General features: G+C 46.9%; 1 protein-coding gene across 1 annotated transcript in view; it reads left to right on the plus strand.

Annotated features, from left to right (window-relative positions):
- TLL2 (tolloid like 2) overlaps positions 1-27439 on the plus strand; it is a 134407-nt gene that overhangs the window by 32760 nt on the left and 74208 nt on the right. The window contains exon 3 of the mRNA XM_003787305.2: positions 24672-24749. Coding sequence (XP_003787353.1) covers positions 24672-24749 — 78 coding nt within the window. The remainder of the gene's footprint in view (positions 1-24671; positions 24750-27439) is intronic.

Below are 27439 nucleotides of genomic sequence, written 5' to 3' on the forward strand. Positions count from 1 at the left end.
TTCATGCTCTGTATACCATCCAAGTGACCAGGCTCCCTCCCTCCTCTGGTCCTCCAGCCAAATGCAAAGATGCTGTGTCTGTCCGTGCTCTGAGCTTCCTTCCTCCTGGCCTTCTGTTCCAGCTGCTGCCTCTATTCAAAGGGCCCATTCTACACATGAAGAAACGGAGGCCCTGACAAAGGTTCAATGACCCATCTGAGGCTCTGCCTCTGGTGTGCGTTAGTGACACCTCTTCACTCATCAGCGCAGCTGCCAGCTGGAGGAGCCTGCCTGGGTGGACGGCACCGTTAGAATTGGCCTCATTTTGTGCTTGGCATTGAGAGGGCTTTATTTTTTCCCTCATTTTCTGACAGACCCATTCCTCTGCCACTGGAGCTGCCAGAGGACGTGGCAGTCGCATCTCAGATGTGTGTGGGCAGGGAGGTGAGAGCGTGTTCTGCAGGGAGAGAAAGTCCTTCTGTGCGCGTTTTGTTTGCAGTGAGAAGAATGGGGGTTCTGGGCAGGCATGGGCCAGGCTGAGCTATGAATGGGGCCCTTGAATGAACATTGCAGAGTTTCCTAAAGCTGCTAATCGGATTAGCCGTGTAGTGAAGGAAGTGCTTAGCAGGAGACACACACAGACACACATGCAGGCACACACACACTTTCCGATCCTCTGGGATCCTCTCAGTGTGGCAGTGGCGGAACCTGACCGCCTGGTTCCTGAGTGCAGAGACGACTCTCCTCTCAAGCACACAGGCTGGCAGAAGCCTGAGCGTGGACCCTTGCTCTTTCTGTTTGTTTCTTTCTTCCCTGAAGAGCCCAGGAAGCCAGGGTTGGCTCTACAAATGTACCTGGAGAGGAAATCTGGTCTTGCGCTTGTCTCAGTCCGGATAGTGGATCTGATTTCTTTTTTTTTTTTTTTTTTGGATCTGATTTCTTGATCTTTATAATGAGGACTCTGAGAGGGGAATCGGTTTTAATTACTTATTGGCTCTGAGGGAAGCTGACGTTTCCCGCCTCATCTATTCTGAGCCTTTGGGCCATGTCCATCGCTATTTAAGAAACCAACCTTGCTCTAAATCCCTGCTTCCTAAACTCTTGCCATCTGTGTGGGACATCTGCATAACCCCAGTGCTTTGGGCATCCGGATTCAAAATAGCAAATTAGCAGGAGAGAGTCCAAGACATAACTTTGGATAGCTTGTGTCTCCTCTTGGCCTCGCCTCTGAATCATGGGGTCTCTTTGCCCACAGACCCTTTGGCTCCTATAGCACCTCTTCCCACTGTGCCCTCACTTGGTCTCAGTGTTCCCTCTGATGGGGGGGCGGGGAATGATGAAACCACGTTCTCATTTCTTTCAAGCCAGATCTGGATTTAAGCTCTGGTGTTTCAGGTTAGAGAAAAGTGGGAAACCAAAGGCTATGAGGCATCATAGACTAAATTTAGGCACGGAAGGCTAATGCATACCCAGGAGACTCTCAAATGCCCCAATCACAGGACTCTATTGGAGTCGGGATTCCTGCCGTCCCAGAGCAGAGGGTCTAAAAAGAGCCCTAACATGTCTCTGTTTCCAGAATATTTGTAACTTTGGGACTCGTGAGTGAATTTGTGGATAGGTTGTGATTTTTTTTCAGCTTCTACCCCTATGGAGACATTCCCCACACTTAATAGACTTGGCATCATCATTTTACTTATTTTCTTTGTGTGGTGGGAATGCTGCCAGGTAAGAATGTGCCAGTGCTGGCTCCCTGTGGTAGTCTGGCAGGGGGGCAATGGCCTGTCAGGAATGGATGCCAGGTGGAGTTCTGGCTGGGCCAGCTCACTGGATTCCACGCCACCTTCTGTCACATCCTGCACTGCAAGTGCCATCTTGGAAACATCTAGGTGCCTGTGCTGTGGGGGCCACCCTTCTGGAAAACTGCAGGAGGACAGGGGACTGGCCGTAGACTCCTGTACTCATCCCTATCCTGCCACTGTCTCTTCGAGAGCTGGGAGTGGAGGGGTCCTGGTGACTTTTTTCCCAAGTGTTTTGAGGTTCACAGACATCCTTTAGAATCCAGTGGACATGACCAGCCCTTCTCACAGATATACACACACACACACACACAATCTCATAATTTTGCTTGCAGTGTTGAAAGGTTAGGCCAGGTGTGGTGGTTCATGCCTATAATCCTAACACTCTGGGAGAATGAGATGGGTGGATATTCTGAGCTCACGGGTTTGAGACCAGCCTAAGAAAGAATAAGACCCCATCTCTAAAAATAGCCAGGTGCTGTGACAGGCACCTATAGTCCCAGCTACTTGGGAGGCTGAGGCAAGAGAAATACTTGAGCCCAAGAGTTCGAGGTTGTTGTAAGCTGTGACACCACAGCACTCTCCTGAGGGCAACAAAGTGAGACTCTGTCTCAAAAACAAAAAACAAAAAACAAAAAACCAGTTTACTCCATAGATGTCAAGTTGTGAAATTCTGACCCACAGTGCCACTTTTCCATGTGCTGGCCTGCCATTGGGGGTGTTCATGTGGGCATCAGGCCCTCAAAGGGCTGCGGTGTGGAAAGATGTGGGTGTCGTCATCAGGCAGGCTGAGTTTATGTTTCGGGCTCTGTGCAAATTAGCTGTGGGACTGGGGACAACTCATTTGTTATTTGAAAGTGGAGTAATAATCCCTGCCTTGTGGTGGGTATTAAGTTTGGTAGGGAGAGCATGGCCTGACACCAGAAAAATAACAGTAACGCCCGCAGTCAGTAGGTGTTCCTTTGCTGGCTCTCTTAACTTGTCTTCTCTCTGGCCCACCTGGGTCTCAGACCCCCGGCTTCCTACACACTTGTGTGTCCTGTAGTTCTTCATGACGGTGCTTTGCCAGTCATGCCTTTGGGGGTGCTTAAGAGCTGGTCTGCACCAATGTGCTCTGATCAGACCATTGGATTTGGATCCCAACCAGCACAAAGGGAATCTCTGTATTAATCTCCAACTTAAAGATGGTCTCCTAGGCCCTGGTCCAACTCTGGGGTCCTCACAGAGTTGGTCAAAGAGAAACTTGAAAGTGGATCAGGTGCTGGCTCCTTGTGCATAATAAGAAAAAGAATGATAATAACTGCCATTGGTTGTGTTAACTATGGGCTACATGCTTCATATGTGTGATCTCAGGCTGCACTCCGCAGCTCTGTGTGGTAGGTACTGTTAGTGCCTATGGCTGTGAAAGTCGGTGTTCAGAGAGGCGAGTGTGCTGCCGGGGAGTACACTGCCAGTCACTGGCAGAGTCAAGATTAGGACTCGTCTGTGGAATGGCAGAAGCCCTTCTTTTAGCCTCTAGACTCCATTGCTTCCAGAAATAGCTGCTGGCACTACCCTTAACCCTGCCCCCTCGTGCTGGTGGGGGATGAGGATGAGTCCCGTGGGCTTGTGGGGTCTGCACCCCATCCTAGCCGCCCTTATTCTCAGTTGCCATTTGGTGTCTGCCTGTCCTCTTCAACCAGCCCATTGACAGTGGTGACTTGTTTGCTCTTGGTCCTCCTCCTTTCCTTCTAGCATCAGACTGGGTACACAGACAGAGCCAGACGCTCCCATGTGAACGGGATGGGGAGGCCCAGGGCTGTGTGGTGGCCAGGCCTGCTCCCTGCTTGCCCAAGAGGCTTTCAGGAGTACCGCGGTTTGTTGTGATAGGTGATGCCTCAGACTCCCAGCTGGGGTGGCACCAGAAACAAAAGTAGTTCTCATGTTTAGAGGTGCTGGGCAGGCCCACAACGCCTTGCAGGGAGTGTCAGGAAAAGGCAGTCATCAATAGCTTCTCTGTATGGGCCCCTTTGTACAGATTACCAGATGGAAAATGTGGTCCTTAGGTCTTCTACAAACCAAAGAGAGCCTGCCAGGGTCCTGCTCATCCCCCTGGGGTTCCTTTCAGCCTTTGTCTTCCTAGACCTACCAGGTCAGCTGGCCTTAAGTGTCACCCTGCCCTGCCCAGGAAACTTCTCAGCACCCACATTTTAGAACTTGATCTTTTGCTGGGTGAGGTGGCTCAGGGCTATAATCTGGGAAGCTGAGGTGGGAGGATCACTTGAGCTGGAGTTTGAGCAAGAGCAAGACCCTGTTTCTACTAAAAACAGAAAAATTAACCAGGTGTTGTGGCAGGCACCTGTAGTCTCAGCTACTCAGGAGGCTGAGGCAAGAGGATGGCTTGAGCCCGAGTTTGAAGTTGCTGTGAGCTATAATCATACCAGGGCACTCTACCCAGGGCAACAGAATGAGACTGTCTCAAAAGAAAAAAAAAAACATGAAATTTTTTAAAAGGTTATTTAGAAGTTGATCTTTATGCACTGGACTTCTGGTCTGCCACACTCCTCCCGCCCAACCCTATGCCTCTGCTGCCTCTCTCCCTCTGTCTTTCCAAATGCTAATTGGTAACCACTCCTGTGCTGGTCACCATGGATATGGCAATGACCAATTCGTCTCCCACCACTAAGGAGATTGTATTTTAATGACAGAAATGATGATTGTTGTACTCTGGGAGGATAGGAGGGATGGGACAGGCTGGAGGGAGGGACACAGAGAATGCTGGCTGGTGCTGGGCACCATTGACCTCTCAAGCAGGCAGAACCCACACCTGGAGGGAAGGACCCAGGTGACAGCTGTCATCCGGGCAGAGGTTTGTGCTGGGGTCCCCCAGGGCACAGGGCCTGGCCTGAGGCAGGGCAGGGACATAGGGAACCCAGAGTGTACAGGTCAGAGGCCCAGGCAAATAGCACCAGAAAAGCCTTTAGTAAAGTTCTATGCTGGGGGCTCAAAAGAATAAGGGCAAGAATCCCTGGCTGTTGTGGGAAGTGGAGGTTAGGGGGACACCAAGGCAGAGAGTTGGCCCAAGAGAATAGGATGAGGCAGGAGTGAGAAACAAAGCAGAAATCTGCAAAGATCAGGGCTTAGGTCAGAGCCAGAGCCAAGGTGAGACTGAGGTGTGGAGAGACCCTCAGATATTGAGTCCGAACTCCTGAGAAGCCTCCGACTGAGCCACAGCCCGGCTCGGCCATGGACAACAGGTGCTGGCGGGAGAGGAGGAGGACATCAGTGGAGGAACAGCAGGGCCTGGCTGTTATTCCAGCCATAAAGTTTTTAATTTAGTAAGATGATTTGAGATGATAAAGAGGCATCTGATAAAGCGCACATCTGCTCTTCGGGAAGGAAAAAAGAATGCAACATAAGGATTCTATCATCTTATCCTCTGGGGCCTCGTTCAGGGGCTGACTTATAACTTGGATTGCAGCCAGAGTTCACTGAGAACTTGAAGTGTTGGGAAAAGTAAATTCACCTTTAAGTTGATTTTTATTATGACCACATTTGTCAGCATTTAGAGAAACTGGGCTGGGAGTCCCCCTGGAGCCATAGTGGGGCGCAGAGCCAGGCAGGCATGGGTGGTGACTACTCTTGAGTACCCATCCAGGGAGCTGTCATGCTTAGGCACCCCAAACCTGGGAGCCTGAATTAATGTGGGGAGACTAGCTGGAGAAACTGGAGTAAACAGGAGTTAAGGACCTGATGTGCTAGGCAAATCTCTTTTAGTTGTGAGACACAGAATCCCACTCAAGACAGCTCAAGCTTCTTTTAGGAATATATTCTCATGGCCATCTAAGGGTAGAAGCTGAGTGGAGCTGGCCTCTTGGGGACTGGATTCAGAATTGGAAAATTGGCCTCCTCTCAGGGGCCACAGAGTACCTCTTGGGTTTGGTCCCCTGTTCTTCACGCCTGCTCCCATACAGCCCCACTCGAGTCCATACCATGATTGCTCACATGAAGGGTTCCCTGTAGCACTGAATGCTGGTGGTACCTGCCTTGGCAGGGGTGCTGCAGAAGTCCTGAGAGTGGAAGGGGTGTGTAAGGAAGGGAGTTATGAAGTGAAGGAAGCAGAAGACTGATGAGCCTGGGGGTAGGAGAACAGGGGAATGAAGGTGTAACGGGAGCAGGTGGCAGGTCCGTGTCTGTCCCCAGAGCAGAGTGAAGGATACAACAGCCACTGGTTTGGGGAGTTGAGGGGTGAGTGAACTGACCCTGGGGGGTCCAGATTCCTTCTGGGTTCACCTGGCTTTCAGGGCCAAGCCTGGTAATCCCACTCCCACTTTGCCATTTATAATGCTATTTGCATGGGAAGACAGTTTGTGAGTCCAGATCAGCCATCTTAGTACTTGGGGTTTGGGAACAGAGCCTCCTAAGAGCTGGGGACTGCTTATACTGGATGAGAAGACCATCTTTGCCTTTGAGCTTTGACCAGCGGTAAGATTGTGCCTCATCTTCTTAAGCATGATTCTTTTAGCTTTTCTTAATCCAATTCTACTTTTGCTCTCTTTTAACTATGTATGCACTTATTTATATTTATTGAATGGAATTTAATAAATGTCCTGTTCTTAATTTAAATAGTAGTTGATGCTTAAAGCAGAATGAAATGAAATAAACCCTGCTAATAGGCTTTTTATTTATGTAATCCTTCAATAATTTGTCCAGTATCAGTAGCCTAGATATAAAAAATGTTTCTCAGTTTGACTTATAAGAACACTGGGGTGAATCTCTTTTGACAAAGGAAAGGATCTTTTTATTCAATAAGTAACCATTCCCTAAAATTTTTTAATTTAGCATTCTTAGTTTTCATAAGGCTATGTAACTTTGCTTCTATATTTCTTAGCCTTTTAAAATTAGTTAGTTTGTTTATTTTATTTATTTTTAGAGACAGAGTCTCACTTTATTGCCCTTGGTAGAGTGCTGTGGAGTCACAGCTCACAGCAACCTCCAACTCCTGGGCTTAGGAGATTCTCCTGCCTCAGCCTCCCAAGTAGCTGGGACTACAGGAGTTTATTTTTTTAGAGACAGAGTCTCACTTTGTCACAGCTCACAGCAACCTCCAGCTCTTGGGCTTAGGTGATTCTCTTGCCTCAGCCTCCCGAGTAGCTGGGATTCCAGGTGCCTGCCACAACGCCCGGCTATTTTTTGATTGCAGTTTGGCCGAGGCCAGGTTTGAACCCGCCACCCTTGGTATATGGGGCCGGCTCCCTACTCACTGAGCCACAGGGACTGCCCTCTTAGCCTTTTTGTAGATGGATACTTTTTGTTACATGTGGAAACTGGACTTCGTTGGAAATGCATTAACTATCCAAGCACTTTTCTTACTGGGCATGAACAAAAACCAGTGTCGTTATCCGTAGAGTTACCCACTGCATAGCAGACCTTAGGGATGGCATTCACCTTGAGGGGGACTTGATTTATCTACAAAATGGGGGACTGGACTCTACAATTCCTGAGGGCCGAGAATGAGTCTTTTTTGGTTCTTTTGCCAAGTTCCCTGGGGTGATGGGGACCAGACACTTGGTGTCTGCTGCATGCATCTTTGATGTCTTTGGCAGATTTCACTTGATGCCTGGTGGTACTACAGAACAGTCTGCTTAAGAACCGCATCCAATCTGGGACCTTCCACAGATCCTCTACTGGGCTCCCAGGGGTGTTGGCAGAAATGTAGCAGCTCCTGCTTTGTCCCTTCTTAGAAGACAACAGCAAACAACAGTGAGCTAGAGAGAAAAGGTGAAGAAAGCCCAGACTGTCTCCCACAGCAGAGCTGCCTGAGGGACGGGAAACTGAATTCCTCATGACAAGTGGGCTAGACCCTGAGGGCTGGGAACACAGCCTAAGCACCTGCAGGTGGCCCTGCTGGGGCGAGTTCAGGATGAGGCCCTCGTCCTGGTAGCCTGTGGTGATAGGCAGTCTGACCTGGACAAAGTCACATTTCTTCTGGGGCTGTTTACACTGAAGGCTGCAGGTCATTATTTCTCTAGTTTCCTAGGGGATCCAGAGAGAGAAGGTGATGATGGCGATGGATGGAGTTGCCAGTGAAATCCTATCCTGTGCTCTTATTTTTCTTTGATCCCCTTTAAGGAAACTAGTTTGCCCACAAATACTGACGAGGAACCCCTAGCCAACGTTGGCGCTGAGCCTGTGGATTTTATCCTGCCCACCTCCAGCCCCTGCCGCCCCTTGCTTTCTGCTTCCCAGGGTCTCCATCACCTCTTTCATCCCTAGACCTTGGCTTCTATTGTCCAAGGAATCTCTGCCTTCTCTGACCTTGGCATAACCTACAGCCATGACCTTCCCATTCACCCTCGAGCCCAGAGGTTCTGAGTGGTCAGCCCACCCGCCAAATCTGGTCTGCAGATGTGTTTTGTTTGTTTTGTAGCACTTACATTTTTTAAATGTACTGGCCACATTAAAAAATCAGATTTCCCATAAAAATCCAGAACTCTGGCTTCTCTTGAAAAGTTGGAAGATTTGGCCACACTGGTCCAGCAATCCCACATGGCAACAATCAACAGAGTTGCATAACAACGGGCTGGGCTCTCTGCTCTGTGGTCTGCCGCAGTCCCCACCTCTCCCTGTTCATCTTTCACACCACATGGGCCTCCTTCTCACCCCGTGCCAATTCTAGGGATATGGTTTGCTTGTTTGACTTATGGGTAACGGGCAGCACCTCAGGTCTTCAAGTCCCATGTTACTGGTCAAAGTCATCTCTCCCTTCTTCATCAAGAGAGGAGGGTCCTAGAGCTTCAACTATTACCTGGTAGCACAGAAAAGTCTTCTGGAGCATTTTTTCTTCTTTTTATTGAACTTGCAGTTTCTAGCACCTGCTAGTCATATAGCATGCTGTGTCCTGGGCACTGGATGGCATTGGGAAGCACTGAAAAGGCAGATAGAGGGCATACTTGGTGTTTTGCAGGAGAGAGTTTAGAACCCTGCACATGTGTTGGCATCAGAACAGCCTCTTCTTGTCCCAGCAAATCAATGGGATGGACCATTAATAGGCTTTAATGTTTCTGAAACAAAGGGGTCATTGCCTTTTACTGACAAATGTTATCTATCACCCAAGAAAGAACTGGTTACCTGAACCTCTAATTACTGACCTTATCTCTTAAAGTTAAGGCCATTGCTGTCCTTGAACAGAGCTGGCTTGTGTCCCCAAAAGGCCAGAGGTGTGTGATGGAGCTCCTGGTGGCTCTTTCCATCTCTCTTCCCCAGCTCCCTTGGGCCAATCTCTTCTTTCCTTTGGTCTTTTCTTGCGTTGATTTCCTGAGCTCCTGCTGCTCTTTAAGACATCCATAAATCTTCATTGGTCATTTGTTTGTCTGTGCAAAGGCCATGTGATAAAATCCTCCTGAGAGTTTTGTAAGGCCTGGTATGTGCTTCTTCTAAAGCTTTTTTTTTGTCAGGTCGAGAGAAACCCCTTTCTGCTTTTAGAGCTCAGATTTAAATTCAGCGCTCAGTCTCTAAACCATTTAACTTTATTTTGGGGTATATTTATTTGAATTTCTGCCTACATTTAGAAACTTTCTATTTCTATGTTAAAATATGTGTTATAAATATGTCTTCTCTTGAAAGGACCTGAAAGCCTGTTTGAAAGCAGGTGGTGTAGACACTGTTAATGCAGTCAGTGTTATGGGCAGCATTCTGCAGGGCCTGGTGTAGGGGTCCTCAAACTTTTTAAACAGGGGCCCAGTTCACTGTCCCTCAGACTATTGGAGGGCCGGATGGTGGGCCCCAGGATGAGTCACTGCTAAGCATGACAGGGAGTGGTGGCAAAAACACCCCACAAGACGGATAAATGTCCTAGGTGGGCTGCATGTGGCCTGTGGGCCATAGTTTGAGGATGCCTGGCCTGGTGGAATCACCGTCCCGGCCTTCCTAGAGGTTACAGTTGTTGGGTAAATGACCAGCCAGCCAGTATTGGCCCGTGCTAAGCGAGCAGTCTGCCCCTGCTCACAAGGCAAGCATTCCAGGTTGCAGGAGAGCCTGACCTGTGACTGCTCATGGATTGAGTCTTTCCATGTTCTCACAGCTTCTTCATAGAAGGTTTCTGTTCAGCAGGCTCTGGGTTCCTGTCTCTGAGCCTTGGGCTTCTCCAGTTACCTGAGAGCTCAGCCCCCTGAGCTCTTCTCTTCCTGTCTTTGCTTTGTTCTTTCTCTGATTTCCTGATTGGCTCTAGTTCCTGATTTCTACTTCTCGGCAGCCCTGGCTCAGCCCCCACAAGGCTCAGCTCTGCTGCCCTGGCTGGTTGGTAGATGACTATTTTCTATCCATGAGTTTAGCTCACTTGGTGAAATTGGCAAGCAAGTGAGGCCAGCTGACACATTCATTTCCCCTGTGGACCAGGGAGCTGCCCTTGCCCTCCTAGATGTCTGCCTTGCGCTTGCAGACCGAGGTCCCCAAGAAGATGGGTACACAGTCGGCCTGGCACACATTCATCATAGCCACTGAAAATCTCCCATAGTGTCCAGCCCCAGGAGACTGGAAAAGGCATTTTACATTATTTGTATCAATTCAACCTCACCATAGCTCTGTGGATCACCAAATGGGATTCTTCTACCCTTATACAGTCAAGGACACAGGGACTCAGAAGAATCAAAGATTGTCCTGAGATCCCACAGCCCAGTGGACTGTGGTGGTCGGAGAACTCAGCTCATGAGCCCTCAGCTTCAGGGTCTTGCTAATGCCCTTGACTGTCTTGTGCTGATGGGCCACAATGGCCACTTTCTCAAGGGCTCCCCTTTATTGCTTCTGAATCTAACGTTTGATCCACAGCTGAGTTCCTTCCCATTCCTAATGCACTGGGAGCTGAAGGCGAGATGCCTGGGAGGATATGACCACAAGGAGCCCGTCAGTCGCCTCCAGGGACCACTGACCCAAACCCTCTTCTCTCTTCTCTTCTTTATAGTCAGTCCTCATAATTTGATTTCATGTTTATGGATTTGCCTACTCCCTAAAATTTATTTGTAACCCTAAAATTAATACTTGGCACTTTTATGGTAAAGCAGTGAAAAAAATTTGAGTTGCCTAATTTGCATGTTCCCAGCTGAGGCCGAATGATCTGCCCTCTTCCTTCAGCTCTCATACTGTAAACAAGTATCCTGCTTGTGATATATTTAGCACCCTGGGTTTTTTTTTTAAAGCATTTTTGTGCTTTCTGTGATTTTGCTGTTTAAAATGGTCCCCAAGTATAGCGCTGAAGTGCTGACTGGTGTTCCTGATAGCAAAAGGCTGTGACGGGCCTTATGGAGAAAATCTGTGTGTTAAATAAGCTTCATTCAGGCATGAGCTAGAGAGCTATTGGCCATGAATTCAGTGTTAATGAATCAATCAACAATCTGTATTAAATATGGGGGTTTTAAACAGAAACACACAAAACAAGGTTATATGTTGATCAGCTGATGAAAATGTGACCAGGAGAGCACACACTGCTGAATGTTGTTACATATAGGAAACAGCAGTCTGGTGTACACCGTACTGCGTACTGCTTCCCTAGGAGCAGCGGTTCAGTACTCACTAATCTGGTGTTTGTAGTAACTTCACAACTTCATGGAACATAACTGCCACAAATACTGAGAATTGACTGTAGCTTCTCTCTCCGGGACAAAATGTACCTAACTGACTATTCTTCGTTGTCTGGGAGTTTCTCTCTTCCTCTGACTGCCCCTGTTACAATACCAGGGGAAGGAGCCATGAGGCAGAGTGTAAGTGGTTGGAGGCAGACCCTCTCAGCTCTGCTGAATGTCACAATGACCACAGACCACGTGCTCTGCCTCACTCAGCCTCAGTTTCCTCATCTATAAAATGAGGAGAATAATAATACCTATAGATAATAGGCAAGCACTGGCCGGTCCAATTCAGCTTCTTCAACTGGATGTATTTGGTAAGCATCTGCTATGAACAACATACAGGTGGAGATATACAGGATGTTGTTCTAGTCCTGAGAGTACACGGGGTGATAGACTGGGCCACGAAGAATTGTACTATAGGCATGATTTGATCAGGGCCAGATGGCTTTTGAGAGCAGTAACAGCGTAGGGTCCATTCTGGCAGAGAGGTGCTGCAGAAAAGTTTGCTGAAGGAGGGAATGAATGAGTAGAGGGCCATGAAGGAAATGAAAGCAAAGCATGGAGAAGATGGCTGTATGGATGAGGTTGAACTGGGCCTTGAAGGATTTTGATCAGGGTGGCACTGTCTGGCATGCCAGGTGCTAGGCAAAGCCTGAACAGAGGCACGGAGGAGAGAACTTGGCATGAGAAGCCAGCAGCGCAGGGCATGTGTAGTTCATGGTGATTGGCAGGTGGATGGGGGGTGTAGTACATGAATGAGAGAGAAGACATTGGTAAGGGATGTGGCAATCAGACTCAGGTAGGCTGCCCTGGTCCCCACCTCCATGCACAGATCATTGTCCTTTCCCTCCTGCCTTTTCCTCAAGCTTAATTAACCCTGGTCTAAGAGACCTTGGGTCCCCACATTGCTGCTTCTTTCTCCCATTCTGGACCATGGGTTGTGTCTGCCATGTGTGAATTACCAATGATCTGTGCACAGTGCCTAGTTTTGTAATGGGCATATTTTAAATGTTCAAATTTACTGAATAAATGACCCCTCACTAAAATGAAAATTCCACTCATGACTTCCCATGATTGAGCAACACCATTAAATTTATTGTTTTGCTAATAGATGGAAAATGGTACTTTGTTTTTGCTTTTATCTTCATTTCTCAAGGCTAACCTTCATCTATAATTATCACTGTCTAAGTCCACTTGGGCTGCTGTAATGGAATACTGTAGATAGGTGGCTTATAAATGACAGCAATTTATTTCTCACTGTTCTGGAGGCTACAGAGTCTAAGATCAAGATGATAGCAGGTTTGGTGTTTAGGGAGGGCCTGCTTCCTTCATAGATGGTGACTTCTCTGTGTCCTCACCTGGCAAATGGAATGAGGGGACTTCCGGGTGTCTCTTTCATAAGGGCTCTAATCCATTCATGAGAGCTGAGCCTGCGTGACCTAATCACCTCCTAAAGCTCCCACTTCCAGATGCTGTTGCACTGGAGGTTGAGATTTCTTTTCTTTCTTTCATTTTTTTTGAGACAGAGTCTCATTATGTTGCCCTTGGTGAAGTGCTGTGGTGTCATAGCTCATAGCAACCTCAAATTCTTGGTGTTAAGAGATTCTCGTGCCTCAGCCTCCCAAGTAGCTGGGACTCCAGGCACCTGCCACAATGCCTGGCTATTTTTTTTTTTTTGTTGTTGTTGTAGTTGTTTGGCAGGCCCGGGCTGGGTTCGAACCCGCCAACTTCAGTGTATGTGTCTGGCACCCTAACTGCTGAATTATTACAGGCACCAAGCCGGAGGTTGGGATTTCAACATATCACTTTTGAGGGGAACAAACATTCAGTCTATAGCATCTACTAGATCAGAATTTTTCTCCTACGATTTGTTTGCCTATTTCCTTTATCCATGTGTCTATTGGATACAAAGCTTTTCTCACTGATCTGCAGGAGCCAGTTACATGGATAATAACCATTTGTCGTCCTCAATGGTATTTCCTGTGTATAGGTGATTTTTATTTCATTTTGGGGAATTAGTCAAAATGTTTGAAGGCGTAGAAATTAAATACACACAAACTTTTAACATTTGAAGTTAAATATGTCGGACTACAAAACTTTTAAAGTTTGAAATATTTAAAGGTTTAGAAACTAAACATATATGAAACTTTCAATATTTGACGTTAACTATGTCAGACTAAATTTTCTTTTTCTTAAACTTCTAAACTTGGTAAAATATTCCTATTGTATCGGAAAATAACTTCTTTCTTGGTAGAGTTTTTCTCTGGTTTGTTTGTTTATATTTACAATTTATTTCTCATCCTTTCAATCCATTTGGGTTTTAGTTGGGGTGAGGGTTGAGTCCCCTCCTACCCATTTCTGAGCAATGATCTGAACACCATTTATTTCATATTTTTCACCACATCTGCTGATGCCTCTTTTATCACCAGGTGTGGTTTTATATGTGGTGTTGGCATTTGTGACCAGTCATCTCTGTGTCTCTCGTGTTAGCTTCTTTCTATGTTTTAATATTTAGCGGCTACATCCTTTCTCATTGCCCTTGCTCTTAATTTTTATAAATTTCTTAAACAGTTTCACTTGTTTATCCTTGCAGGTGAACTTGAGGATAACTTTCTACAAAAATATAAGGGGATTTTGAAAAAAAATCCTCTTAGAATGTGGGTCATGATTGCATTAAACACATAACTTCATTGGGGAAATTGACACATTTATAGCATTTACCCATTCCATTGAGAAACGTGGAATATCGCTCCTTAACCTATTCTTAATTTTATAAATTATAATAAAAATGCATACATAATTCTTGCCTTGTCTTGCAGTTACACACGTTTCCTATTAAAGTTACTCTAAGTCCCTTACGTTGACCACTCTGGGTGGGTGCTCTTAAATTTTCCTTTCCACTGGCAAATTTCAGCATGCAGTACAGGTGAGTGGGTGACTTTATCCAGTCTGCGGCAGCTCAGCAAGACTTTTCCTCCGTCTCCCTTCTCAGGTCTAGCTGGGTACTGAGTCATGCCAACCTGTCTCCTAAGTACCTAGCCCTGCCATGGTTCTGCTACATGTGGGAACAGCATCAAAGTCCCACTGACCCTACATCCTCCAGGCCCTCTCTCCCCAGTGCTCCCGTGGACTGGCACTGTCGCAGTTCTGGGATACACCCTTGAAGAAGGTGGCACTTCCCTTTACAAGGTGTGGAAGAGGCAGGAAATAAGCACTTACACAAAAAGCAAGATTGTTGCTGCCAATACTCAGTGAGCCCCGAAGGAAATAAATGGGGACTGAGAAGATTCTTACAGCGTCTTCTTCATATGCTTTCAGCTTCTGGTCCAGTTTCTGGCCTTCAGGATTTCAGGGAAGGATTTAAATACACACCCAGCTGTGCTCCCAGGTCCCTACTGCTCCCTTCCTATGTCACCAGCAGCCATGAAGACTGTGGGTCTGACCTCCCCACCTGCCCCACCCCCAGGCCGCTCTAGGGCCCTGCTGCTGCCACCACCTGACCACTCCTGCTTTAGAAAGCACCTCCCTTAGCAGCTTCTGGATGTCTGTGTGAAAGAGAACTCCTCGTGGATCCCCTGGGAGCCTCTGAGGACCAGCACTGCCCCTCTACAGTTTCCCAGAACCAGAAAGCGCCGAGCCCCACTGGGTGTTCTGGTGACCATCGCTCCTTTCAGGGAAAGAGTGGCGGCTTCTTTCTCGTCTGTCTTCCTCTCCTTCTACCCCTGTCCTCTTCTAAATGACACTAGAATGTGCACTCACACTCTGCTAATGGTTTGGCCGCTGGATAAAACAGAGACAAGCTGTCATTCTGTCAGGTGAGCTCTGGCCAGTCCTTAATTTGGAGAGGCTGGGGTGCAGGATTCTGTGGTCTGTGGGGAGCTTCACGAGGAGAAGGCAGGGAGGTCTGGTCTAGCCTTGGTACTGGCCAGAGCTTAGTACCCCCCAGACACAGGAGGTTGAGAGCATCTAAAGAATAATCATCAGTAAGCCTATGGGTCCCTACAATGTGCCGGACAATGTATTAGGCACTGCTCGGAACCTAAAATATTAGAACCTTATTATGCCCATTTTTATGGATGAGAAAATTGAGGCTCAGAGACATTAACTATCTTGCCAAAGATCACTCAGTCCTAAAAGGCTTTGCCACCGAACTGGACCAATCATTTCCCTTCTGAGTTCTACCCTACCTGACTCCCTCTCATCTCCATTTGTTGAGACCCTTCTTGTCCTTCAGGGCCACCTCCTGGACGTCCAGGTTGGGAGTGAGATTTCCTTCACCAGGCGGCTCTCACTGTTCTTTGTTCTTCAAGGCTCCTGTGGGTGGGGCAGGGTCTGGTTCAGGGCTGTGTCTCTCACGTGCCTCAGCACATTGGGAAACTGATTTGATTTGAGCAGGCAGGTGGTGAGCCCTGACCAGCGGATGGATCTGAGGGAAGCCAGAGGTTCTGAACTCGGCTGCAACTGAAGGAGCCCTTCTTCATGTCTGGAGCGGAGTGCTTCCTATTCTCGGGAAGGATTTGCTCAGTCTTTGGGGACGATCTGGTTTGATCCCTGCCTTGGGGGCTGAGAGCTCTAACAGTACCTGTGTCTAGGGCAGCACCTGGTGGGGTGGGGCTCCCCAAGGTTGGCAGAGAGTAGCCTTCCAGGGATAGCTTCCCTGGGAGCTCAGGCTCCCCTTCATCCTCTGCCTTTTCCAGCTTTTCTTCTTTCCCTTCTCTTCCTCAGAGGCCCTGCCCCTGTCTCCTGGGAACTTCATACCTTAGTTCACACACAGCTCGCTGAGCCTTCAGGACTGTCCCTGAGATGTGTGCTCAGAGAGCCCTGTGAAGCTGACCTTTTGCCTTCTTGCCCAGGGAGCAAGACACTGGAATTTTCCTTACCTTTGCTATTGGGATATTAGCTAATGATTATCAGGTTGGACTCTCTCACCCCGTATTATAAAGGCTGTCAATTATCTAGTCAGATGGGTTCTGGCTTTACTAGCTGTGTGACTGTGAGGGGCTTATTTAAAGTTTTCTAAGCCTCACTTCTTCCCTGTGTAACTAAAGCTAGTAATAGTAATAGTCTCTCGCTCATAGGACTGTGCTGAAAACTAAATGAGAAAATACGTGAGGCAGCAAGCACAGTCCTTGGCACAGGCGAAGTGCCCAGTCAGCATCATTCATTCTCTCAGTGAAGCTCCCGCCTGCATTTGCGTCTGGGCCAGTCAGCCCCGCTCCCCCAGGGCTAACAGGACAGCTGCACATCACCTTGCCACTTGCCTTTTCTTACGACCTATCCTTAGTTAATTTTTTAAACTGTTACTTAATATTGCAAATTGTTACAGGTGAGTACCATATGGAGCAAGGTTTAAAGACACACCAGTTGCTATGGGAACATTCCTTTCACTATCAGTGGCTATCAATGGATTCTTACCCTAAACTTGTTTTTTTTTTAAGTCTGCTTTAAGGAGAACTTGAACTTTTTCCTTGGCTTGTGATTATTATCATTAATGACTCTAAAACTGTTCTGAAGTCTGAAAGTACAGAATGGGATGAAACAGTAAGCCAGAGGGACCTGATATTTTATACCCAGAAGCATCACAAGTCACAGCCTTTTCTGGACAAGAGGAAGTTGGATCTCCATGGCCTTGACTGGACAATGGAAGGTTGGATCTCGGAAGAACCCACCCAGCACCCTCTGAGACAACAGGCCCTCTCTCTTTCCCACCCGTGAGCTTTCCTCTTTTCTGTCTTGTCAAGGTGTAGACTCATTATTTTGTTCTTTCTGTGATCAGAGCAGAAAAGAAGAAAAAAAGGTCGGATTACAACTTTTCCACATGCATAAACATAACTGTGTTTCTTTCCTATCAGCAAAAGGGTTCCTCGGCAACTGTGTGCGTGCACGTATACACACTTGTGTACACTACAAAGCGCAGAGTGCATGCTCTTAGGGAAAACGTATGCTGCAATCCAGTTCTTCCTTCAAAAAATCCTTTTATTTCCTGATTACAAAAGTAACATGTTGAACAAAATGTGAAAATTACAAAAAAGTATAGAAGAAAATTAAATCCACCGAGTTGCCAAAGATAATCACAATGGACACTGAAGGTATTTCCATCCAGTATTTTTCCCTTTGTTTTTGGTATATGCGTTTTAGGAAAAGACAGAACATACTAGATTCTGTTGGAATCATACTGGGTACTATTTCCTAACTTGCTTTTTTTACTTACGATATGAAGACCTTCCCACTTAGTAGACTTTCCTCTAAAACAGTTTGAAAGGTTACATAGTGTTCTATCATACCATCATTTATTTTACCACCATCCCCATTGGGGGTGTGGTTGCTGGTCTTTTTTATTACAAGAAATGTTGAGATAAACACCCTTTGTCTTCATTGCCAATCGATTCCTTAGTACACTTATCTAGAAGTCATATTATTGCCTATGATAAAAGATTTTGGCAAATCTTGGGAAATTCCCTCATAATGAGTTACCAGTTTATAGTGCTCCTCCACCAGAATGGTATAAGAATTTCCCTTGTGTTATACACTCACCAATATTAAATCATTTCACTAACAAAATCTGGCAATGATATTTTAACTCATTTCCCCTCTCCCTTGTGTAGCATTTGGAATTTGGCACAGATACAGAAGTCACTTGGCATTGAATGGCTTAGGATTACGCATTGATTACCGTAGTGATTGCCTCGTCCATTCCTGGATTATCCTTTTAAAGGGGCCTTGCCTTTTTATGTTTTATTTTTCTAAAGAATAATTAAAACCTCTTCCCGACAGAATCCGCAGGTGTTTCATGGCTGGGATGCTTGCTCAGGCCACACCTGTACAGGTCTAGGGTAGAGGGCAGGGGTTGAGCAAACACAGATTCTGGATCACATAGGCCCACCTTGGAATTCTAATTCAATCACTGACCAGCTGGGTGACCTTAGACAACTTATTCATGAATCTTAGCATTTGCCTCTGTAAAGGAGGAATGATATTACTTATTCATAAGATTGCTGTGTATATTACATGTGACCTAAGGGCCCAGCAGACATGGTTGTGAAGATGAGATTCAAGGCCTCCCATCCCCATGCCCAGTGAGCTAGCCCTGATCGGGCCTTGCATTTCTCTCAGGCGACAGCTCCTGCCAGACCTGTGCTCAGCCCCAGGTCCAGCCACACTGGAATTTTATTTTCCTTCCTCAGGACTTCTTTACTTGCAATTTTGGTTTGTCTGGCTTTTGCTAGAATACTTTCCCCAGATGGATGTCTACCTCTCATCACTTAGCTAAAATGTCACCAAGTCAGAGAGACTGTTACGAGCTTTCATCCCCCACTGCTCTGTCATAAAACTCTGTTTAACTTTCTTCAAAGTGCTTAATCCATCCACAAAATGATCTCACTATTCATTTTTATCCTCTCCATTAGAGCATAGGCACCACGAAGCACAGTGCAGTCCAGAGCAGGTGTTTGACCAAGAGTTACAGAATGAATAGTCTAGAAATAAAGTGATTTTGAGGATCTGGTGATGAAGATTAATATTTTTTTCTTTTTTCTAGAGTAAAGCAAAGCAGTTTTATGCTATGTTTGTCTCTGCCGGGTCAAAGCTGAAATATGCTCTGTAAAAGTCAGTAAACGTGCTGGGTGAGGTGCCCTGGCAGGGTTTGTTTAGCATGCGACAGACATGATGGGCTCTGACACCAGACTCATCTAGAGAGAATCCCAACTTCTCCACTCAATAGCTGTGTGTCCTGTGATGTCTTAACTGCTCTAAGCCTCAGTTACCCTGCATGTAAACTGGATTCCCAGCTCTCAGAAAGTTGGCTTGACGACTAAATAGAGAACATATGTGAAGTACCTCTAACCAGTTGGCATTTAAAGTTAAATGATGTTTGCTAGTCTTGCGTTCAAGGAAACCAAGAACCAAACAATGTTAGGCTTTAAGAATGAGGAATGGAAGGAATAATTAATATAAAGTTTTGTTTATGAATATAGCATTGACTATTAATTCATTGGCATATTGTTCAGTCGGGCAGTATTGATCTATGGCACAAGGCTCTGTCCTCTTGGGCTTTGGAAGAGCCCTTCTCTTTCTGCCTAGATGTCTCTGGGTGTATACAGTTAATATTTCATTAATTATGGTGGAGGGGCGTTGTGTGTACATCAATGTCTCATGATGCATATAATTAAGGCACTTTTTGTCAAGAGCGGAAGAAAATTGGGCTTTTCCAAAGAAAAGCAGCTTGCTCCCAAAGTTGCTAACAGATTGCTTCTTAATTGAACTTGGGAGGTGAATTATATGGTGAATTAGAAAAAAGAACAACTCTGAATTTAGTGAATTGTTCCATAAAGGAAACTGTGGGATTGAATTGCAAATGCTGGATAGAAACATTTCAGCCGGGCCCCAGGCGGCATGGGCGCTGACCTCTGCTGTGTTTCAGTGAGAGCTGAAACAGCCCCGGAGCTCTCTTTTCAAGGCCTGGAGGGCATTCTTTCCCAGAGACCAGCTGTAAGCCTGGGTTTCTTATGCAAAGGAGGTGTTTGAATAAACCTCTGTGACTAATGAAATCTACAAGGTCTTTGCATATCCTCCCACTGAAGAGGTAATTAAGCAAAGATCAAATATGGGGACATTTATGTATTTTTTTTAAACTTTTTTTTGTCTTGTAATCACACCCAAGGAAAAATATATCCCCATAGCCTGAAAGTTCTCCTCTCCTGCCCCCCGTCTTTGTCTGCACGGGGCTGTTTCTCTCTTCTTTGTTCTGTGATGCCTACAGCTGCAGGAAGAGGCAGAGCCACACCTGTCTCCCTCTGTTTGCCAGCCTTTTACTGAAACGGGGAAACACTTCGCATCCATTTAGACGTGAGATACGACTTTTCTCAGTGTTTGTTGTGTCTGCCTCCCCCTCCACGCCCTCCATTCTTGGTGAGTTTGGGAGGAGAAAGGTGGGTGGTAAGAAAACAGCCTGAGAGGAGGCTTCTTCCTCTTTCAGGGTTCTTTGAGAAGCGAATCGCAGTCCTGGCTACACCTTACAATCACCTGGGGGAGTTTTTAAAACTCCCTGTGCCCAAGCCCTGCCCCACCTGTGCCCAAGTCCTGCCCCAGACCAATTAATTAAGAACCTCTGGGGGTGGGACCTGGACATCAGTGTTGTTTTAAAGGCTTCCCAGGTGATTCAAAATTGATCTTAGTCAAGGCTGAGAGCCATTGTTCTAAGAATAGCTGCCTCCCTCTCCATAAAAGCTGATAAAGACAAATTCTTTCAACAGTTAAGCTGAGTTAGAAATCATTGACTTCTCTTTTTAAACGCTGTTTACCTGGCTGATTTGTCCATCCCTCCCTCCCTCTCTCCCTCCTGTGTGTTACTTAGTACCTTCCATGTGCCAAGCTGGTGCTGGGTATTCACTGTTAGACAAAACTAGACCCCTTCTTTCAAGATGCTAAAAGCTAAAAACTAGACCCGGATGGCTTCAGTTGGGTAAACGGGAGATCCCAGTGGCTCCTGGTGAGTGTAGAGAATGCGGCCTGGGGGCAATGGGAGCACACAGAAGAAGGGCTTTTAACCCAAGAGGAGCAAGGGGGTGCTTCCCAGAGGAAGTGGTGTCTCAGCGGACCGGCAAAGGACCAGTAGGATTCGGCCGGGTGAAGACGTGGGTATGACTGAGGAAGGTGCATGAGTAAGAGGAAGCTGGAAAGCCAAGGCACTCTGGGTAGCTTAGTGCCAGGGATAGATGGCAATGGGGAGGTGGCAGGAGAGGAGGCCTCCCCTCAGTCCACTGGGAGGTAGAATTCATTCCCAAGGGCAGTGGAGAGCCACGGAAGGGCTTTCACCAGAGCAGTGGCCAAGCCACATTAATTCCAGGTACATCCTGGTCTCAACAGCCCTGGAAGCCTGAGATCTGCTGTTCTTTAAAACAAGACTGAACTGCCTCTTACTGGTAAGGACAGAGGAGGGACATGTGTTCTCAACTCCCAAGGCCACAGCCTCGGATGTCCTTTCACAAACATCTTGGATGGACAGGAGGTCTCTTGAGAATCTCCAGCTTGTACCAGGACCCTCTCTTGCTCTCGTTCTCTTTTGGGGATCTGAAGCTGAGAAGGTGGATCCTGTCAGACCCCCAATCCTATGCTCCTGCAGCTGTCACCATTAACAGCCATCTCTGTGCCATCAAGGCAGGCGAGTCATTTCATCTCTTGGGGCCTTATTTCCTTATCCATTAAACAGGGACGTTCATGGGCCTTTTGTCATTGGGTGTTTGTGATCCTAAATTGCAAAATTCAAAGCAAGGGAAATTCTCAGCTTGTGGTCAGTGCCATAATAGGCCTGTAGTAAACATCTGCTGCAGGGCATCTGAGCTCCCCACCTCCAGAGCCTTCCTCCTATGGTAACCTCAGGCACCAGAGAGCTGAGATAATCAGGAGTCCTCAACCTCCTTTCCTCCTCTGCCTGTTGCAGAACTGAATCTCAATCTCTCCCAGCCTTGGCTTCCTCCATCACAGCCCTCAGGGCACCTTGAACCTGGACTGTGCTCTGGGACCCTTATGGTCCTTGTTTTTCTTTATACTCCTACGTCCTTTTTGCAGGAACCAAGGTCTAAACTCACCAACCCCCCATGCCGGGCTTCCAGTGCTTTATGGAAGCTCATTTCAAATGGCAACTCCTGTCCACTACTGCCATCATCCACTGTTATGTAAAACATCGGTGCAGTTACCAAGCCCTTCCATGTCCTCTGGTTCCCATAGAGTTCACCCAGAATAAAAGCCAAAGCCCTGGAAATGGCCTGCAAGGCCCCCAGAGACCCTCCAGGCCTCCTCTGCCCACTGCCCTATCTTGCTGGCTCTATCCCAGTTGCACCCACCTCCCTACCCAGGCACGCTCCCACCGGGGCCTGTGCACCTGCTGTCCCCGCAATTTGGGATGCTCTTCTGCAGACACCCACAGACTCCTTACGCTCCCTGTCCCCCTTGCCCTCATTTCTTTTCTTTATAGTACTTATCAGCAGCTGACTTAAATATCTAGCGGCCTGTTTATGGTTTTCTCCCCTACCCTTCATCCGAATATAATTTCCATGAGGTCAGGGTACAGTTTCTTCAGTGTTGTATCCTGAACAACAGAAGCAGCATCTGGCCCAGAGCAGGTGTCGGATAAATATTTGTTGAATGAACAGATGCCTAAATAAACCCATTACCTCATTTGGTCCTCACAACAGCCCATTTGACAGATGAAAAGTGTGGACACCCGAGTTCTCAGAGGCACTTGCACAGCTGAGCGGAGGCTCAGCAGCTCAGGGCCGGGCTGGGCTCCCTGCCACGCCACAGGTGGCACATTCCTCTGTTGGGGAACGATTTCATACCATCAGGATTTCCCCCGACTTTTAGCTTCAGAGGAAATGATATCACAACTGGAAGAATACCCAGAGGGCTGGGAGCTGGCAGCAAACGCCCCAGCAGCTGCAGGGAGTGTGTGAGCAGATTCCGGCTTGGCCAGGAGGCAGCGGACCAGCGGGACTCAGGCACGGAGTCTCCTGTCTCTGCCTTGCCTTAGTGGGACCTTCTCAACTGAAGGCCCGGCAGCTGCAGCCACTCCTGACTGCACAGTCACCGTCACACAGAGGGAGGGGGTTGCCTGTGTGTCTGGAGTTGGGATGCAGGACCATGTGGCTGTCCCTAGGATTATCCAGGCCCAGAGTGGGTTCCATGTCAGGGGGCACTGTACTGTGTACACCTTGGTTGAGCAGCTCTGGAGGCTGTTGGCTGTGGGCATGGAGAAGATCGTGGGGTTTTCTGACTAGGAAATGTGTCCTGGGCCCAGGGCACACCTGGGCAAATCATTTTGTGCCTCAGTTTTCTTCTCTGGAAAATGGGGTTACACCACAGCTGCCACAGAGTGCTCCCATTAGGGTCAAAGGGGATACTAGGAACTGGTCTGTAAGCTGCAAGCTTCCAGACAAATGCAAGAAATTTTTGTTTGTTCGTAAAAATATTGTTTTTGGTTGCTAAATCTGCTCCCTGGTGTCACTACCACCCAGTTGCTCAGATCCCAAGGCCCCTGTCAGTCCTCATGTGGAACCCACCAGTCCTCCTCCTGCTACCAAATCCCTAACAGGACAGGTCCCAGAACCTCTTTTGCAGTGTGTGGTCCATGACATCACTGTCTGGCATGTGGACCCTTGCAGGGTTCCTAACTCAACTCCTAGCTTTCACTTTTACCTATGTTTTAAAACACAAATAAAAACACGTCCCTCTTCTGCTTTAAGCCCTTGTGACAAAGAGAATAAAGTCAAAGGACACAGCCTGGGTGGCAAGGCCCTATGGACCTGGCCTTCCCCTCTGGCCAGTATCCCCTCCACATGGTGGCTGCAGTCCAGGTTCAGGCTCTTTCCCCATCCCAGATCTCCACATGTGCCCCCTGAATCTTCCTGACTTTCAGATCTGACCCCCAACACCACCTCCCCATGCACTCCCCTCCAACTACCAGGTAAGCATCAGTCTAACCATGCACTGAATTACTTGATGCTCTTCTTTGGAGCATTTTCCAACCTGTAATTATCTTATTCATTTGTTTTCTTACTTGCTGTTTATTGTGCCGCTCCCTATTTAGAATGGACACATCTTGAGGGCAGGAATCCATCTGTCTTGTTCCCTGATGGATCCACAGTGCTTAGATTCAGCATGGCACATAATAGGTCAAATAAATATTTGGTGATTGACCATCTTCCTGATGGAGACCAATGTTAACATGGTTTATTGATGATGGCTGCTGGCAAACGTGCACAGGCACCACTGTCCTCAGTGGACACAATGTCTCAGAATCTAATTTATAAACACAGCAGTTTTTAAAAACGGGACTCACCCCAAGGGGAACCAGAAAGCCTGGAGCGTACCTTGGATACCAAGACAGCAGCCACCTACCACTCATGTGTTCAGCAGCAGTGCTGGTGACTCTCCTTGCACTTTGTACCAGGTGTGCTCCAGACCTGGGGGGTCTTTGCATTTGGCCTTTCGTATGCGGCTGACTTTGGGGTTGCCTATTAACTTTGTAAGTTTGAGTCTGAGTGCCTTTAAGTGGATCAAAGAGAGTATACTTTTATTCATTGTGAATGATGTGTGTGGTTATCAAAAGCAGGTTCACTTTTGCCCTTGCATCTAGAACAGTGCCGGGCATGTGGGAGATGCCCAGTAAACCTTTGCTGAACAATGTTCCTGATTCAGGGTGACTGTGATCATAGGTGGCCAGGTGTGCACCCTTATCCCGCAGTCCTGGCGCAGGGAAGGCTGATGCATACTCACCTCCTTCTCTTCTCCATTCCTTTAGGTGGGCTTGGAGAGCAGCCATCTGAGAGCTGGCCAAACACCACAGCCACAAACACCAGCGCCGAGGAAGCTCGAAAGGGTAATATGAGGCTCCAGCAAGTCTTTGGGTACCTTTTTTTTCTGTGGAAAAATGCATACTACATAGAGTTACCATTTAACCATTTAGAGGCTGTAGGTGCATTCACAACATTGTGTAACCTCACCCTTATCTTGTCCCAGCAACTTTTTCATCATCCCCAAAAGAAACCCTGCACCCCTTCTGCAGTCACCCCCACTTTCCCCTTCCCCAGTCCCTGGCCTTGGAGAGCTCTCGTTGAACCTTTTCCTATTTAGAAGCTGAAACAGACTAGAAGCATTGTTTTGTGAGGACACAGGGGGAGTGTTTCTTCTGTTGAGTGGGTCTGGCTTGCTGAGAGACGGAGAGATGGAAGGGTGGCATTTGGGGGTCAGGGACTATGTGGGCCTCAGATCAACTCCAGTCCTGTGGCTGGGCATTCCTCTTTAGTGGGTGGTTTGTGAGTTAAGCTCCTCAAGGCCTGAGAGGGGGGATGACAAGGTTTGAGGAACTGGGTGACTGAAAGGAAAATAAACCTGGGGTGAGTGTAGACTAGAGCCCCTGTGGGCTCTTGGGAGCAGTGAGGACAGGTGTAAGGCTGGTTGCTTGTGGGCAGGAGACATCTATCAGCCTGGAGCCTGCCTGGAAGCACCACCCCAGCCCATGTGCACACAGATGCTCTGACGTGAGTGTGGTCTGCCAATTCTTGGAGTTTCTAGCCTGGAGATCACAGGAGGCATCTCATGTTTTGGAGAAGTTTTTCTGGTCAGAAGCGGTGTTGGAGAGAGGCAGCTGCGCTTCTCTCTGGCCTGCACCCTGCAGGGATCCGGACTTGCAGTCGGCAGTAACATTTCTTCCCCATGAACTTACTGCAGAGCAACAGGAATCCTTTCTAAATGCCAGAATCCCTGTGTTTCAGGGATACCAACATAGGGATGAAATAGAAATCATTCTTTACATTTTTGCTTCGGTGCTATTTTATATTTTTACAGACACATAACATATATATAATTTTACACAAATATAATATCATCTTACGCTTTACTTTTTTTTAGTTTTGTCTTTTTTTCACCCCTTTCCCTTTAATTTGGCTACCTCCCTTGGTTCCTTTTCTCCACTTATCACCTCTCTACTCTTTCCAAGGTAAATGTGCTAATGACTTTGTGTGCACCCTTCGTATTTTCTCCCATCCACATATGTGGACATATACACTTATGCAGAGATATATGTATTTAAGCATATATACAAACGTAAATATAGATACAAGCTTTGTCATTGTTTTTTAAAAGGATTATATCCGATACATGTTTTTAATGCATCATGCTTTCTCAGCAGTACTCCATCTAAAATCCCTCCAAGGCACTTATTATAACTTAAATTTACCCTTCCGAATAGTTGGAAAATATTCTTGGTATGGCTGGACCATAATTCTTTAGGCATTCTCTTCACAATTATTATTTGCTTCAGTTCAAGCTTTTTGCCATCGCGAACAATGCCTGCTGTAAACATTCCTGAATACATGTAATATATTCTTACACACTTAGTGTCTTTCTCTCTTTCTTTCTTTCTTCCTTTCCTTCCTTCTTTCCTTTTTTTTTTTTAAGATAGAGTGTCAGTCTGTTGGCCAGGCTAGAGTGCAGTGGTATCATCATAGCTCACAGCAACCTCAAACTTCTGGGCTCAGGTGATCCTCCTGCCCTCCTGCCTCAGCCTCCCAAGTAGGAGTCATGTACCACTGCACCCAGCTAGTTTCCTATTTGTAATAGAGATGTGGTTTCTCTCTTGCTCAGGCTGGTTTTGAACTCTTGAGCTCAAGCAGTCCTCCTGCCTTGGCCTCCCAGAGTGTTAGGATCACAGGGGCAAGCCACCATGCCCCATCTTATTATGTTTTTAACAGACATACATTTCCATAGCAACTTATAAGCATACCCCTTTCTCCATATCTTCACTAGCAGTGGATATTATTAGTGTTTTTAACAAGGAAGCAATACCTCATTATTACCTAATTTGTATTTCTTTGACTACTGGTGTCTTTGAACATCTTTTCTCATGTTTGTTGGTGATTTGGGTGTGTATTTCTGGAACTGGCCACTCCTATACTTCACCCATTTGTTTTCATTGGGTTGCTGATTCCACTCTTATCAATTTGACATCTTTTAGAGACAGGCAGGTTTCTTTGCCACTCCCCACCCACCCACCACCGTTCCACAAATGTGCATTTGTTTCTCAGCTACACACTTGTTGCGGGATTATGTGAAGGGCTCCTTTTAAAATCTGGATTTTTCTACTTTGCTTATTTAAGGGTATTTTGACTTATGAATTTATAGGATCCTCAGATATCTGGTAAACTCAGTGGCCAAACTTCATTTGGCTACTGGTAACCAGCCCTTAGTGAGAAAAATGGAACATGGGGTGCAGGGACAAGACCAGCAGAGTTTTCTATCACATTGCAGGGACAAGATGCCACATTCACTTTTTCCTTCCCTATTTATGTGATGTGATTTATTATTGCAAAAAACAGCCCCCCAAATTAGTGACCAGTCATTTGTTATCTTTCATGATTCTGTGGCTTGACTGGGCTCTGTGGGGTGTTTCTTCACCTGATGTTGGCCGGAATCACTTACTTGACTGCATTAATCTAGCAGGTCGGCTGATAAGGAAGATCCAGAAAAGCTTTAGTCACACACTGGGTGCCCCATGGCCTCCACTCTATG

The sequence above is a fragment of the Otolemur garnettii genome, unplaced genomic scaffold (assembly GCF_000181295.1).
Source record: "Otolemur garnettii isolate 467f Iridium unplaced genomic scaffold, OtoGar3 scaffold00021, whole genome shotgun sequence".
Taxonomy (NCBI): Eukaryota; Metazoa; Chordata; class Mammalia; order Primates; family Galagidae; genus Otolemur; species Otolemur garnettii.